At 42.9% G+C, this 15,387-nt stretch overlaps 1 protein-coding gene across 1 annotated transcript; it reads left to right on the top strand.

Annotated features, from left to right (window-relative positions):
- Positions 1 to 1,783: 1,783 nt before the first annotated feature.
- Positions 1,784 to 10,038, top strand: LOC134299476 (uncharacterized). Its single transcript, XM_062982409.1, is given in 1 exon segment — positions 1,784 to 10,038. A coding segment is annotated over 1 exon segment (5,316 nt). The 5' UTR covers positions 1,784 to 2,715; the 3' UTR covers positions 8,032 to 10,038.
- The last annotated feature ends 5,349 nt before the right edge of the window (positions 10,039 to 15,387 follow it).

Genomic DNA, 15,387 nt, shown 5'->3' on the forward strand with positions numbered 1-15,387 from the left:
CTCTGTGTAGACCTTCTGTCAGATCCCGGGATTTTTTGCCTTAATTATAAAACATGGATTTTGGTATTGTTCGGAAGTTCTCTGTGATGCCCAATTACTTTTTTTTTGCTGGCTTAACACAGATGTGGTTCTCAGTATTGATTTCCTAGGTCCTGACTATTAGTTCCTGATTCATCCTGAAGAGCTACTTGTGAAATTCTTTCTGATATATCCACTATGATATTTAATTTGCTTGTTGTTTGCACACTTTCAGTTTGAAATGGGGCATCATAACAAAACAAGAGAGTTCTTTTTTTTTTAAATCCACTTAATTGCCCTGAACTCACATTCAAAGTCAGAAATTACACAAAAACTAGAAGGCATATCAATGCTGGCAAACTGATCCAGATACTTTGCCAACCAGCCCAGAGGACAGTATTTGTCAATTCACTTGAACAACATGAATTAAGGCCATTTAGTTATTCTGGAACAAATATGATTTTTAAATAGTGGCAATTCTCATCCTTCACATGGATCACTAGTGACTCAGTTGACATCTGAGCCTTGTTGCAGTGTCTTTAAGTTGTTTCTGATTAATGGTAATCCTAAAACAAAAACCTATCATGAGAGTTTCTTGGCAAAATTTGTTCAGAGGTGGTTTGCTTTTGCTTTTCTCTGGGGCTTAAAGAGTGTGAAGTACCCAAGGTTTCCATGGCTGCAACAAGTTTTGAACGCTAGTCTCCAATGTCCACTAGTTGATTAATTGGTTTTATTTTTATGGCTCAGATTGGCATGAGGCATAGAGGTAGAAGCAAGGATTGTCACTTTTCAATACACAAACAAGACACATATGTTTAAATTCTTTTGCTTTCTAACCCTACTTTCTACCTACTGTTCTACTCAGCAACTCACCTGAAGTCCTGCTCAAACAGCAAGTGCATAATGAGGCAGATGGAAACTTGGGAAGAGTTTATGGATGTGAGGAGTCACTTTGTTTACTCCTGTTATGAAGTGCAACTCTAGCAAGAACTGAAAGAATAATTGACAGCACATTAAACCATTGGATAAGAAAAGCAGAAATGATCTGGTGTGTAAAATATTAAGGTTGGGCCTTAAAGTACAGAGCATCACCAAAGTAGCAGCACTAGAAAACAGAATATTGAAAAGGTTTCATGTACTATGTCTTACCTGACCCCAATTGTTCATTTTATTTCCATTTGCCTACCTCCCACTATCTCCGTCCTTTTCTATACTCCCTTTGTTTAGTAATTCACTTGATTCCCTCTTGTATTCAGTGATACTCCTTGCTTCAGGGCCCCTTTATAGTAATTTATTCCATATGCTCCTAACCCTTTTTTTGTGTAAAATAGTTTTGTCTCCCTCACCCACCCCTTACCACCCTTGTTTCCACCTTTCCATATATTTTTTAGATCATATCTTTTCAGTTCTCTGGTCTTGCAAGTGTAAGGAGCTTGCTTGGATCAATTTTATCAATCCTCTTCATAATTTTTAAAAACTTCAATTGGGTTACATGAAGTCTCTTCTTTTCCACTGAGAATACAATCAACTTTCCCAGTCTTTCCTCATAACTTAAATCGTTGAGCTATGGTATCATTTGTATAATTGCTCAACACTGCTCCCCTGAAGAGCAATTAAACCTTTTCAAGGAGAAGGTGTCCAGTATTTTATAAAATTATTCAAGGTAAGGGCATATATATAAAAAAGAACCTCAAATAGAAATAAATCCATTTCCTTTGATTGCTACAGGAATTTCCCTAGCCTTAATTTTTACTTTTGAGGCGGGGGGGGGGGGTTAAGGAACCCCAGGAAATACCATATATGGGCAGAGATGGCGACAGCTAGCGACCCGGGTGCATAAACTCACAGAAACATGTGACTTCTGGGAAATCATGTGTTTCTGAAGAAATGAAAGCTAAAGATAAACAAACAGCGCATGCGTACGCAGGCGCTGTTTGTAATTTGTGAGCACGGCACAAAAAGGGTGCAGCCGGCCTGCTGGTCAGCACTGATTGGGCAGCGTCACAACTCTAAGCCAATGAATTTGCTTGTGGGCGGGCATAACCCGAACCCTGTAGTGTGTATAAATGTTCACTCAGCATGCCACTGGTCGGTTCCCCTGGAGAAGCACTTACTTTGTGCTAGGGGGACCCCTAGTGGCCATTAGCGAAATAAAACTGCTTTCTGGGAAATTCCTTCAGTTGTCCGTCTTCAAATTCCTCCACTGCGCCAACAAGAACCGTAGCACGAAGGTTCCGCTACATTTTCTGGTGACCCCGACGTGATTTTTTCCTATAAGACGGGCCAGGAGATTTGGAGACGGATCCCGTTGGCGGGACGGCCTCAACTCAGCGGTGGGGGCCTGAGGCAACTACCGTGAGACGAGAAGGGGCCCCTGAATACTACACGACCGGCTGCGGTGCTTGCCTCTGATGCCAACGCCGACTGACGGTGAGAGCTGCAACATCAGCGAGGTTCCACAGAAACCGGCTAGGAGGAAAAGGATCCAGGGAAAAAAGCCCAGGGGCGAAGGTTGGTCCGACGTCTACAGAAATCTGGCAAGTATAGGGGTTTGCATGAGATATTAAGGGAACGCCAGCGCTGGGAGGGACAAAAAAAGTTCCCAGGGAGGTAGAAAGGGGTTCTGTCTTGTGTTTCCTGACGCATGCCGTGAGTGGCCGGGTGCCCAGGCCAGGACAGTCCCCTCTATTAGGCAGGATGGGAGGGAAAAATTCAAAGAGCTCCACTCCCTTACAATGCATCTTAGATAATTTTGGCTCTTTTGCTAGCAGAGCCGTAGCAGGGAATCCAAGGGACCTAAGAGATTATAGACTGAGAAATTTGTGTCAGGGAGAATGGCCAGATTTTGGGTTAGGTTGGCAAGTAGAAGGAACGTGGGATCTGAAACTGATCCGAACAGTGGAAGAATATTGTGCTGTGAATCATCCGAACCAGTGGGTCTATATTGCTACGTGGGAACGGGTAGTTAGAGAAGATCCAGGTTGGGTTCGACAGTGCAGGAATGGCAAATGTATGGTGGTGAAGAAGGAGGGAAAAAAGAAGGAAGTTTTCCAATCCAATGAGGAGGACTACCCAGATTTACAGTTGAGTGTACAGGCTAGACAACAGGAATTATTGCCGCCACCCTTGCCACCGCCCCCCCCACCCCAGGGAACAGCCCCCGGTGCACCTACACTAGGAACGAGACCCCCACCCTACTCTTCGGAGTCAACCGAAGCGGCCAAGAAACACTATCCTAGCCTAGAAAAATATCAGGAGGAAACAAAGGAAAAGAAGAAGTCACAACGGATGCCCAGTGATGCTTCTCCGGCACAAACTCGGAGACATGGAGCTCCGGTGTGGTCTGGTGATTCACCGACCGGACCGGCCCTCCAGATGCCCTTGAGAACGGTGCCTGTGATAAACAACAGGAATGAGATAGTTCAAGCATACCAGGTAGTGCCTTTCAGTAGTAGTGACATTTTGAATTGGAAAAATAATACTCCACCTTATAGTGAAGAACCCCAAGCTATGGCTAGGCTATTGGAAGGGATTATGGCAACCCATAATCCCACCTGGCAAGATTGCAGACAATTGTTGAATATGTTGTTCACATCAGAGGAGAGAAGAGCAGTGTTGAATAATGGGGTAGCCATAGCCCAGGTTGGTGCCCCACAAGATGGTGATGCAGCCGAGTGGGGAGCACAGAGGTTTCCTGTGGAAATAGATCCCCAATGGGACACCGCAGAAGAAGGACATTTGCAGAGACTGAAAGGATTCCAGCGTATATTGGTAGAAGCGGTAAAGAGGGGCCCGCCGCGACCCGTCAACATTGTAAAAATTCAGGGAGTGGTACAGGAAAAATCTGAGTCACCAACAGCCTTTTTGGAAAGGCTGGAGGCAGCATATAGAAAGTATAGCCCGTATAATTTGGAGGATGAAAACGGTAGGAGGGCGATTCAACAGTCTTTTATCAGTCAAGCGGCTCCTGATATCCGGAGAAAGATTCAAAAGCAACCAGGATTTCTAGGAAAGACTATGAATGAATTGTTGGCACTCGCAGATCAAGTTTATATGGCGAGGGACCAGGTAGAAGAAGAGAAGAAGGACAGGAAGAAGAAGCAGGAATACCAAGCATTAGTTACCATGATGGAACAAAGTGCAAGTGGACAGAGAGGAAGAGGAGGATATGCCAGAGGGGGACAAGGAGGAAGAAGGGGGCCCCCTCGGAGGTTAGGTCGAGACCAATGTGCTAAATGTAAGAAGTTTGGACACTGGAAAGGTGAATGCCCAGAAGGAAGAGAAGGAAGTCAGGAAGGACCGAGAGAAAGAGGAAGGCCTGAGAGAGGAAGAAACCCAGGAAGGGGAAGAGGACGTGGGAACTACGTACCTTTTCCTGCAAGAGAGGTGATAGCTGCAGCAGCTGTGATGGAAGAAGAATGGGAAGATATGGATGGAGGAGAGGAATGAGGAAGCCAGGCTCTTGTTTTGTTGGACCCCGGGGAGCCGATGGTCACACTTGAAATCGGGGACCAACAATTGGACTTTTTAGTGGACACAGGTGCCGAAAAATCAGTAGTAAATACAAAAATTAGTCCACCAACTCGGGAAACTACGAAAGTAATAGGGGTGTCTGGGAAGACCCAGAAGTGCCCCTTCCTTAAGGAACGCACCTGCAATCTGGCCGGACATCAGGTCAAGCATAAGATGTTATATCTCCCAGACTGCCCAGTCCCTTTATTGGGAAGGGACATTTTATCAAAATTACAAGCACAACTCCAGTTCATGAAGAATGGACAAGTGGAGCTATCATTTCCCATGGAAGAGGAATGGAGACTGTTTCAAGTTAGGATTTTTACTGAAGAAATACAATGGCCATGGCATGAGACTCCTTTAGTGTGGGCAGAAGATAATCCTCCAGGATTAGCTAAATATGTTCCACCGGTGGTGGTGGAAGTGAAAAGAGGAATGGGGCCCATATGCAAGCCACAGTATCCCGTCAGTCGAGAGGCAGTGCAGGGGATCAGAAAGCATCTAGAGCGACTTCTGCAGCATGGGATATTGGTACCATGCAGTTCCCCATGGAACACGCCCCTGCTCCCAGTCAAGAAACCAGGAGGACAAGGAGAATATCGCCCAGTCCAAGATTTGCGGGCTGTAAATCAAGTCACCGTTCCCCTAACCCCGGTAGTGCCAAATCCATACATCATGATGAGTCTAGTACCAGCATTTGCCAAATGGTTTACTGTATTGGATTTAAAGGATGCATTCTTTTGCATTCGATTGGCCCCTGTATCCCAACCGATCTTTGCTTTCCAGTGGGAATCTCAGCAGTCAGGGCAAAGGACCCAGTATGTTTGGACACGCCTTCCTCAGGGGTTCCGGGACAGCCCGACCATTTTTGGTCAAGCCCTGGCCAAAGACTTACAGGATTTTGTAATACCTAAGGAAGAGGGAATTTGGCTTCAATATGCAGATGACCTGCTTATCGCTTGCCGGACACTAGGGGGCTGTAAAGAGCATACTTTGAGATTTCTCAAGACATTGGAAGAAAAGGGTTACAAAGTGTCAAAGAAAAAGGCCCAGTTGTGCTGTCCCACGGTGAAATATTTGGGGTTCCATCTGACCGAAGGAAAGAAGATGTTAGGAGCTGAAAGAAAGGAAGTTGTTTGTGCCATCCCCACTCCCAGTACCCGGCGACAGGTGCGGGAATTTTTGGGATCAGCAGGATATTGTAGACAGTGGATCCCCAACTACGCCGTGTTGGCTAAGCCACTGTACCAGGCTACGAGAGGTGGAAGAGAAGATCCATTTGAGTGGACAGAAGAATGTCAACAGGCATTTAAGGCATTAAAAGAAGCATTGATGTCATCTCCAGCATTAGGACTGCCCGATTTGGAAAAACCATTCACTCTGTTCGCTGCAGAGCGGGAAGGAACAGCGGTTGGAGTATTGACCCAACCACTAGGTTCATGGCAAAGGCCGATTGCCTACTTGTCAAAGCAATTGGACACAGTGGCTCGTGGATTGCCACCTTGCCTGAGGGCTGTGGCAGCATCAGTAGATTTAATCAAAGAAGCGAATAAATTGACCCTAGGACAGCCACTGACAGTTAAGGTGCCCCATAGCGTTAAGGCACTGTTAGACATTAAGGGACCGCGCTGGCTCACAAGTGAGAGGTTAATGAAATATGAGGGATTGTTGTGTGACAACCCACTGGTGACCCTGGAGACTTGCTCCACTCTGAATCCGGCCACCTTGCTCCCGACTCCAGGAGACACCACGATCCATCAGTGTGCCCAGGTGATGGATGAGGTATTCTCCAGTCGACCGGATTTGAAGGATGTGCCACTAACTAAGGTGGACGACACTCTGTTCACAGATGGAAGCTCCTTTATGGAAAATAATCAAAGACACTCAGGTTATGCGGTTGTTCGGTGGGGGGGAGAGACGCTGGAAGCAGAGTCACTGCCCCCGGGGACTTCTGCCCAGAAGGCCGAATTGATTGCCCTGACCCGAGCGTTGGAATTGTCAAGCGGAAAGCGGGTTAACGTCTACACAGACTCAAAATATGCCTTCACCACCCTCCACGCACATGGAGCACTGTACAAGGAGCGCGGGCTCCTCACGTCTGGAGGAAAGTGCGTGAAACATGCTGGAGAGATTGTGGATCTCCTGGAGGCGGTTTGGAAGCCAAGGCAGGTGGCTGTGATGCATTGTAAAGGGCACCAACGTGGAGACGATCCCGTAGTGCAAGGAAATAGGCGGGCTGATCTGGCAGCCAAAGAGGCAGCTAGGCTGCCCTATATTGAACATCAGGTAATGGCCCTACAGGTAGAATTAACTGAACATAACATTACATATACACCAGAGGAAGAAGAATGGGCCTTAAAGGAGAAGGGTCAGTGGTCAGGAGAACTCATAGTGATGCCAGACGCCCGTGTCTACGTCCCTAAGGACTTGGCATGGCACTTAGTCCAACACATGCACCAAAACACACATTTAGGAAAAATGGCATTGGCAAATCTGCTAGGACGACAGTTGTATATCGATGGATTACATAGCCTAACGGCAGCAGCAGCCCGAAGATGCTGGACATGTATCAAAAATAACCCCAGAGAAGGACCCCTCAAGCCACCAGGAGTCCAACATGTGGGTGGGGTACCCTTTGAAGCTTTAGTCACTGACTTTACAGAAATGCCCCCATACAAAGGATACAAATATTTACTGGTGTTCGTGGACACATACACAGGATGGGTGGAAGCTTACCCTACAAGAACTGAGAAGGCTGTAGAGGTGTCAAGAGCTCTAATGAAAGATGTTATTCCCAGATTTGGCATACCCTTAGAAATTGGATCAGATAATGGCCCCGCATATATTCAACAGGCTGTGCAAGGATTATGTAGAATTTTGGGCATAAAATGGAAGTTACATTGTGCATATAGACCCCAATCTTCTGGAAAAGTGGAAAGAATGAATAGGACATTAAAGGCTCAGCTTGGGAAACTTTGCCAAGAGACAGGATTGCCGTGGACGGTGGTTTTGCCCATGGCATTATTAGGAATCAGATGTACACCACACAAACGGACAGGACTCTCCCCTTTTGAAAGACTCTATGGACGACCCCCTTTGAACTTGAAGGGAGCCTTAGAGACAGGAGCTGAGCAGCACCTCATAGGAGAGAAACAGACATTGGCCCAGGTTCAGGCTTTGGGCAGACAAATGCAGCAGTTAGAAAAATACATTTCTGAATTGAACCCACCATTCCCTACCACACCTCTACATTGTTTTTCACCAGGTGATGAGGTTCTGGTCAAGGATTGGAAGATTGAGCCATTGGGACCCAAGTGGCGAGGACCCTATGTTGTGCTCCTGTCTACCCCCACTGCAGTGAAGGTGAAGGAGATTAAGCCGTGGATACATTACACCCGTGTAAAACTAGCACCTGAGGAGTGGCGGACGGAGCGAGTTCCTGGTGAGGACCTGAGACTCAGGATCATCCGGCAACTCCCTAAGGGGTCAACAAGGCCATGAAGCTGATCCCTTCGGGTGCAACGGAGCGTCGGTGGTCAAGTATGTCGCAGCATGGCCCAACAAAGGCGCTCTCCGGGAGATGGTGGCTAGACATTTTGAGAGGAAAAAGTGGGAGACAAGCTATGAGGAGGGGAGGAAAGCGCACTGTGTTTGGTATATTATTTGTGCTGAGTTTTATTCTCTCTTTTGGAAAAAGAGCACATGGGAATTGGATAAAAGAACATGCCAATTATATGTTTGAGCAGCACGGGAAAGAGGTAGCATTAATATATGAACACCCCCTCACCGTAGGAGATTTTTCATTTCTTCCCGATTTAATTGATGAACCACAGATTGTGTTGGAGGGATTGTCCAAGGCTCAGGAGGGTCCACCTACCGTGTTTTCTAGCATACCGCAAAGGATAAATAAAACTCGGTTTCGACGGTTTAGATACCATACCTCCACCAGGGGTTTGTGCTTCTGTTGTGGAGGATCGGGAATATGGAATTCTGAGTGGAAACACTGGGGAACTAGGCAGGCGTTCTTTTCCCGATTAGGCAATTATTCCCATTGTCGAGACCGGTTCTATCTACATGGACGATTTAATACATCTTATGTCTCACGATTAAATCTAACCGCAACCGAGTGGGCTAGCATGTATCCAGATTATCCCACATTTAGTGTGAATGATTCTATTGAGGGCCTAAAATCTTATATGAACATACTGCAACAATTAACCCAACTGAGCCTAGGTAAAAGCCTCTGTCCGTTATGGCAAATTAGGGATCCAAATCTATGGTTTTTCTTTGATAAATGGGCCACAAATTATCACCCCGGCAACTACCAGTGTGTCGGTGTGGGTTATTTGACATTCCCAGTTCAGGTCTTACACAAAGGGCATCAGCGCCTGAAACGGGACATTGTGCAAACAGGCCCTCTAGGACCAGAATGCTCGGATGAGGTCATTATCAACAAGGCCCTGTCAGGTTCAGAAGCCTCCCGTGTAGGAGGAGGCCTGATCACAGGCTTGTTGACACTGGGTGCTTACCCAGGGATTGTAGCTCAAGCAAACCGTAGAAGTGTTCTAGGCCTGACTTGCCGCCTTGAAAAGTCCATAAATGCCACTGGTAAAATTTTCCGGGAAATCCAGTCTGAAGTAGAAGAAATCAGCCAGATGGCCCTACAGCATAAGTTGGCCCTTGACTACCTACTGGCGGCCAGGGGGGGGGTTATGCGCCATGGTTAGAGGACGTTGTGTAGTGAAATTTCATAACTTGAATAATACTATTGAAGATGACATCGAGTCATTACAAAAGTTAATTTACAATAATGTCCAGGAGATAGAAGGTTGGTCTCCCTTCTCCTGGGTGACTAGCTGGTTACCCTCAATAGAATGGTTGAAGAACATATTGTTGGTAGGGATTTTAGGATTGTTCATTGTTCTCATAGTTATGTGTTGCACTCCAATAATGATGCAAATGTGTACTAGGTGTGTCACACAATCTTTACCTGAAAAAAAGATAGCCATACTCCAAGCCAAGCGGGATTGGATGGAACCATAATGCTTTGCTTCAGCTTTTGTACATGCGCTTCGCAAAAAGAAAATGGGGGAGTGAGGCGGGGGGGGTTAAGGAACCCCAGGAAATACCATATATGGGCAGAGATGGCGACAGCTAGCGACCCGGGTGCATAAACTCACAGAAACATGTGACTTCTGGGAAATCATGTGTTTCTGAAGAAATGAAAGCTAAAGATAAACAAACAGCGCATGCGTACGCAGGCGCTGTTTGTAATTTGTGAGCACGGCACAAAAAGGGTGCAGCCGGCCTGCTGGTCAGCACTGATTGGGCAGCGTCACAACTCTAAGCCAATGAATTTGCTTGTGGGCGGGCATAACCCGAACCCTGTAGTGTGTATAAATGTTCACTCAGCATGCCACTGGTCGGTTCCCCTGGAGAAGCACTTACTTTGTGCTAGGGGGACCCCTAGTGGCCATTAGCGAAATAAAACTGCTTTCTGGGAAATTCCTTCAGTTGTCCGTCTTCAAATTCCTCCACTGCGCCAACAAGAACCGTAGCACGAAGGTTCCGCTACATTTTCAGTTGCAAATGTAACTGAGATATCCAATAAAATATAAAACATTTTGTGTGTATAAATAGATTAAATTAAGGGCAGACAAATTTGGGTCACATGATGTGACAACCTGGAGAAAAGGCCAAATTGTGGGCAGAAGGAGAAAGTATGACTCTTTAAATGGCACGTTAAATGTGACATTAAGGTCTAACTAACAGATCTCCATTTGCCCTTCTTAAGGTCCATGGCAATTCAAAACGGAAGTCTTGAGATCAATTGAACCTTAATTTCAAAAAATGTAAAGGGGCTATAGTTAGAATTCTGGTTATTTTCAGAACTCCATTCCATAATTATGCATTATATTCAATTCAAGAATACTACTCTTTCAGGCAGCACATATTTTTCTGTTTTTGTGTTAGCACATATCTTCCCATATTGTCAAATATGGATCTGGAGGAATTCATTTGTTTTGCTTCATATGTCTTTGCTGCATATACAAATTGACCCATGTCACATTTCCTGAATTAATGTACAAAGTGATATATAATCACTTTGTCTATACTCATATAATCAATTTACCCATACCTCACAACCTTTGAGAATGCCTGCCATAGATGTGGGTGAAACGTCAGGAGAGAATACTTCTGAAACATGGCCAAACAGCCTGAAAGACATACAGCAATCCTGATATATAATTATTATTTGGTTCCTGCACCTTACCTAATTTTAGCAAGGTAGTATTTGAACTTTTTCTTATAGTATATAAAATATGCACATTAGGGAACATTGCATATTGAATGTGTATATTAGGAAAACCAGCAGACAATATAAATGTGTGTTGTCGAAGGCTTTCATGGTTGGGATCACAGGGTTGTTGTATGTTTTCCCGGCTGTATATACTTCTGGAACATGGCCATACAGCCTGGAAAACATACAACAACTCAATATAAATGTGCATGTGTGTGCCATCAAAATCTAATGGCATTAATTCCAAGTTTATCCTGGATTCCAGAAGGGAGCAGGTAATCATTGAACACACATATGCAGACACACAGTAATAATAGTTACAGTTATATTGAAGTGTTCTCCCTTGGGCATTTTGGACAAAATAAAGAATTTCTAGATTTACACTAGAGACTATAATACCACACATCAGTCTAGGACAGCGGTCCCCAAACTAAGGCAAACAGGCCAGATACGGCCCTCCAAAGTCATTTACCCAGCACTCACCCTAAACCTTAGATCTTGGGTCACCCTATGTCTGAAACAATTTGAAGGCACACAACAACAATCCTAATTAACTTGATTATCTCATCAAGGTTGTCCCACTGTTCAGGCAAAAGCAGGCTCACACTACCCAACAAAATACTGGTATTGAATTCTGGTGTAGAAAATGGAGATGTGAGCAGTGTTTCATCAAACTGGGGGTTTATCAACTGTATAGAGTTGAGAAATAATTTTTCAGAAAGAAAAAGGACAGATGCAAACTCTCCCTCACTGAAAAAGGAGAACGTGGGAGAGCAGGAGAAATTGTGTTCCCCAGGGATGTTGTCATGCAAGCAGACACAGACAGAAACAGTTCTGATTCACCTCTTCAAATACTATGCTGAAAATATAAACAAAAAGATGTCCTTAAATCTGCTGTAAATGTACCAGCTTCATGGACAAAAACATATTTGAGAGGTAAACGGTATTTTTCTTTCCTCAGTGAGAAAATGTAGAGATTTTTTTAAAGGATTTTAAAAATCTAATGAGTGAAAGTATTCTACCAAGATTTTTTAAGTCTGCATGATTAAACTAACTAGTGAGACCAATTACAAAATGTGAAAGTGAACTAATTTGTTAAAGATTATGCTATAAGGACAATGGGAATTAAAATTATTTAACACACATAGGAACTCGATAGTCAGAACATCCTGGGACCGTTTGTAGCCTCTGGACTAATTCCACACAGCAAATAAGAAAGGTAGTGACCACTGAGATGAACCATAGAGATGAACCATAAGGTAAAACCATAGATAAAATGAAAGAGAAACAGAGCTTGAAATACAACTTGAAATACAGATTTCAATGATTCAAAGATCAGAAAGGCCAGAAAAAAAAAGCTTCCAGGAGAGGACCTCTTCCGCAAGAAGAAGAGGGAAATGTGGGAAATCCTGACCAAATTAAGAACTATTATTATTATTATTATTATTATTATTATTATTATTATTATTATTATTATTATTATCTGGATTTCTATACCACTTTTCTCAATGCCTTACATATATATAAAATTATATCACATATCTAAATAAAATACATACAACTGTAGATTAAAACCATTAAAACTATAAAAACATCAAACAAAGACATATGCATAAAACATGCTATTACAGCAATTAACATAGATCCCTTCTCTTCCCCCACCACCATCTCCCTCTCCATAGAGTTTCACCCTTTCTTTATATACCCTCCCTGCTCCCCCAGGGATCAAGATGGTGGAGGCCCTCGATCCATTACAGATGGAATGAAAAATTTGGAGGCCAGGATTGACAAGAGAATCACATAGGCAGAAGATTATTTACAGGAAGGGCAACAAAAGATGAAGAACGATATGCAACAGTTGGCAGATACAACGAGTGGTATTTTTAAGCAGCAGGAACAGCAAAAACAGAAAATAAAGACAATTGGAAGATGCACAAAAGAAGATGCAAATGGATTTCCAAAGAGATTCAATCCAACTCCAAAGATTACAATATGCATAAAGAGAATACTCTTTGAGGTTGAGAGGGAATCTGTACAGGAACTTGATATGGCAATATCAGAAGTTGTGTCTGGAATTCTTGGTAGACCAGAGCAAATGGTCAAGACTCAAATTGACAGGACTTTTAGGGTCCTGTCCCAACATGCAATAAGAGATATGATTGCTTTTTTTTTTTTACAAGAAATAGGAAATACCAGGATTGCAGTGAACTTCCATTTCAGACAATAAAAAATGAGAGACTACTTCTTCCTAACAGACAAACTTAAGAAGAAAGGCCATAGATTCAGATGGGAAAATCTAGAAAGACTGATGATCTCTTATAAAGGACAAAAGTGTTGGCTAACATCAGTCATGAAGGCCCAAGATTTCTATGAGAGGTTCAAAAAAGACCTAGATTCAGAGGAAAGATTAGAGGACAAAGGAGAAAGAGAACATCCAGGCAGGCAGGCAGGAGATGGCAACCTCAATAGATGATGGATAAAGATGTTCAACTATGGCAGCAGGCCACTTCACATGATGAAGAATTAGATGATAATCTACTATTTCAATAGGAAATTCCCATTCAAGATTTATGGATTATAAAATGATGGACCTGGCAGAAATGGACAAACTGATCAGGTTTACACAATTGCCAGACCCTCCCAAATGTGAAGAAGAAATATAATAATTAGAGATGGACAAATTGACTAGGCTAATACAATCACCAGATCCGTACCAATTTGAAAAAGGATGGCAGCCTTTTATTGACTATTTAAAAGGAGAAAAGAAAACAAAAATATTGAGTTTTCTATAGCACCAAGGGAAAATTAGTAGTACAAGGATGTAGGAATTACAAGAAAAAAAATACAGAAGTTAGTGACAAGAATAACAGGATCCTTAATGATATCCAAGGGATCCTGGGTTAATCTACCAGATATAAGATTTATGACAAAAAGATAGCTTTTTTGATTATGAAGAGGAGAGCAGAGACAGGCTAGGAACTGAAGCATTAGTTATTAGGACTTTCTATTTTCCACTTCTCAACTTTGCTATCTCCTTTGTTTCCAAACACTGAATACCTGCTTTTCTATTCTTCTGTTTTAGATTAGAAAAGAAATGTTTCCCCTTTTTTCCTCTCTTTTCTTTTTTAACGTCATAGAAAACCAGACAGCAATGGAAGATGAAGATGTAAGATGTTAAAAATGGCTGTTCTATATCCACTCTTGTGCCCCTTCCAATTCCTTATATATTTGCAATATAATTATATGCAAAAATACTGGTACTCTTACATAAAATTAAATCCCACTTTCTTGTAGAACTATGTTGCAAATTTCCACAGTTCTAATTTATAATTACTTTTGCAACTCAATCCAAAATGAAAAAAATACATTGGTTCCATTTGTTATGTTCAGCATTTCTAACTAGCAGGAGGTCATATTTTCAATTCTATTTTATCTATCTTTTTTCAGAATGTAGAGCTGTACCAAATGCCAGTTTGGAATGTTATCTCATGTATAGAACAATATATGTAAAATGACAGTAAAGACATCCCAATTGTTGTAGCCTACATCTATATATATAAAAGGGTAATGAAATTTCGGCCTAGGACAAAACAACAAAACTACACATTCCAGAAACACTAAACTTGGCAGCACAACCCCTCATCCATGCATCTACGTTCATACAACAAAAAGAAAAGAAAAATAAAGTCCTAATTAGAGGAAGAGGAATAATTGTTTTTATCCAATTGCTGCCAGTTAGAAGGCTAGGCTCCGCCCACTTGGTCTCCTAGCAACCCGCTCAGCCCAGGGGACAGGCAGTTAGGCCTCACTTAGGCCTCTTCCACACTGCCTATAAAATACAGATTATCTTATTTTAACTGGATTATATGGCAGTGTAGACTCTAGGCCCTTCCACACAGCTATATAACCCATTTATAATGGATTTAATGTAAGGTAAAACCTTTACCCTTTACCTTAACTACCGCCAATTCCTCAATACTTTATTTCCCGTACCACCATACTTCGCCGCAGCAATGCGTGGCCGGGCACAGCTAGTAGCATATAAATGACCAATATGGCCATGATCATCAATATCAGATGTTCGTTTTTTCCCCCCATTCAATGAGTACCAGTTATGTTTATTGTATAAGATAAGCTTAAAAAGAACTTCTCTCTGGAAGAGATCGCTCTGCAATGACTATCCTTTTTGCAAAGCATACAGTTGGATCCTTCATCCATAAGGCAACAATGCATCTCAAAACTATTTGAAGTAAGCTCTGAGATCACTGGTGGGAGTGTTCACTTAATATGCTTTGATATCTAAGAAACACTTAAATAATTACCACCTTCATCTTCCCATTCAGCAACTGTCTGCTCTGTGACATTCTTTCAAGAGACAACCTGTCTCCTCCCCTAGTTTCAAATCACTCTTGCTTATCCATAGGTTGCACATATCCATCGTACCTACCTTTAGAAAACCATTCATTTACTCTCTAATCATCATCAAAAAGTCATCTCTTAAGTAGTAGTACAAACATGAAAGTGCCCTTTCACATACAATTTCCCCCACCCCCTTC

The sequence above is a fragment of the Anolis carolinensis genome, chromosome 5 (genome assembly GCF_035594765.1).
Source record: "Anolis carolinensis isolate JA03-04 chromosome 5, rAnoCar3.1.pri, whole genome shotgun sequence".
NCBI lineage: Eukaryota > Metazoa > Chordata > Lepidosauria > Squamata > Dactyloidae > Anolis > Anolis carolinensis.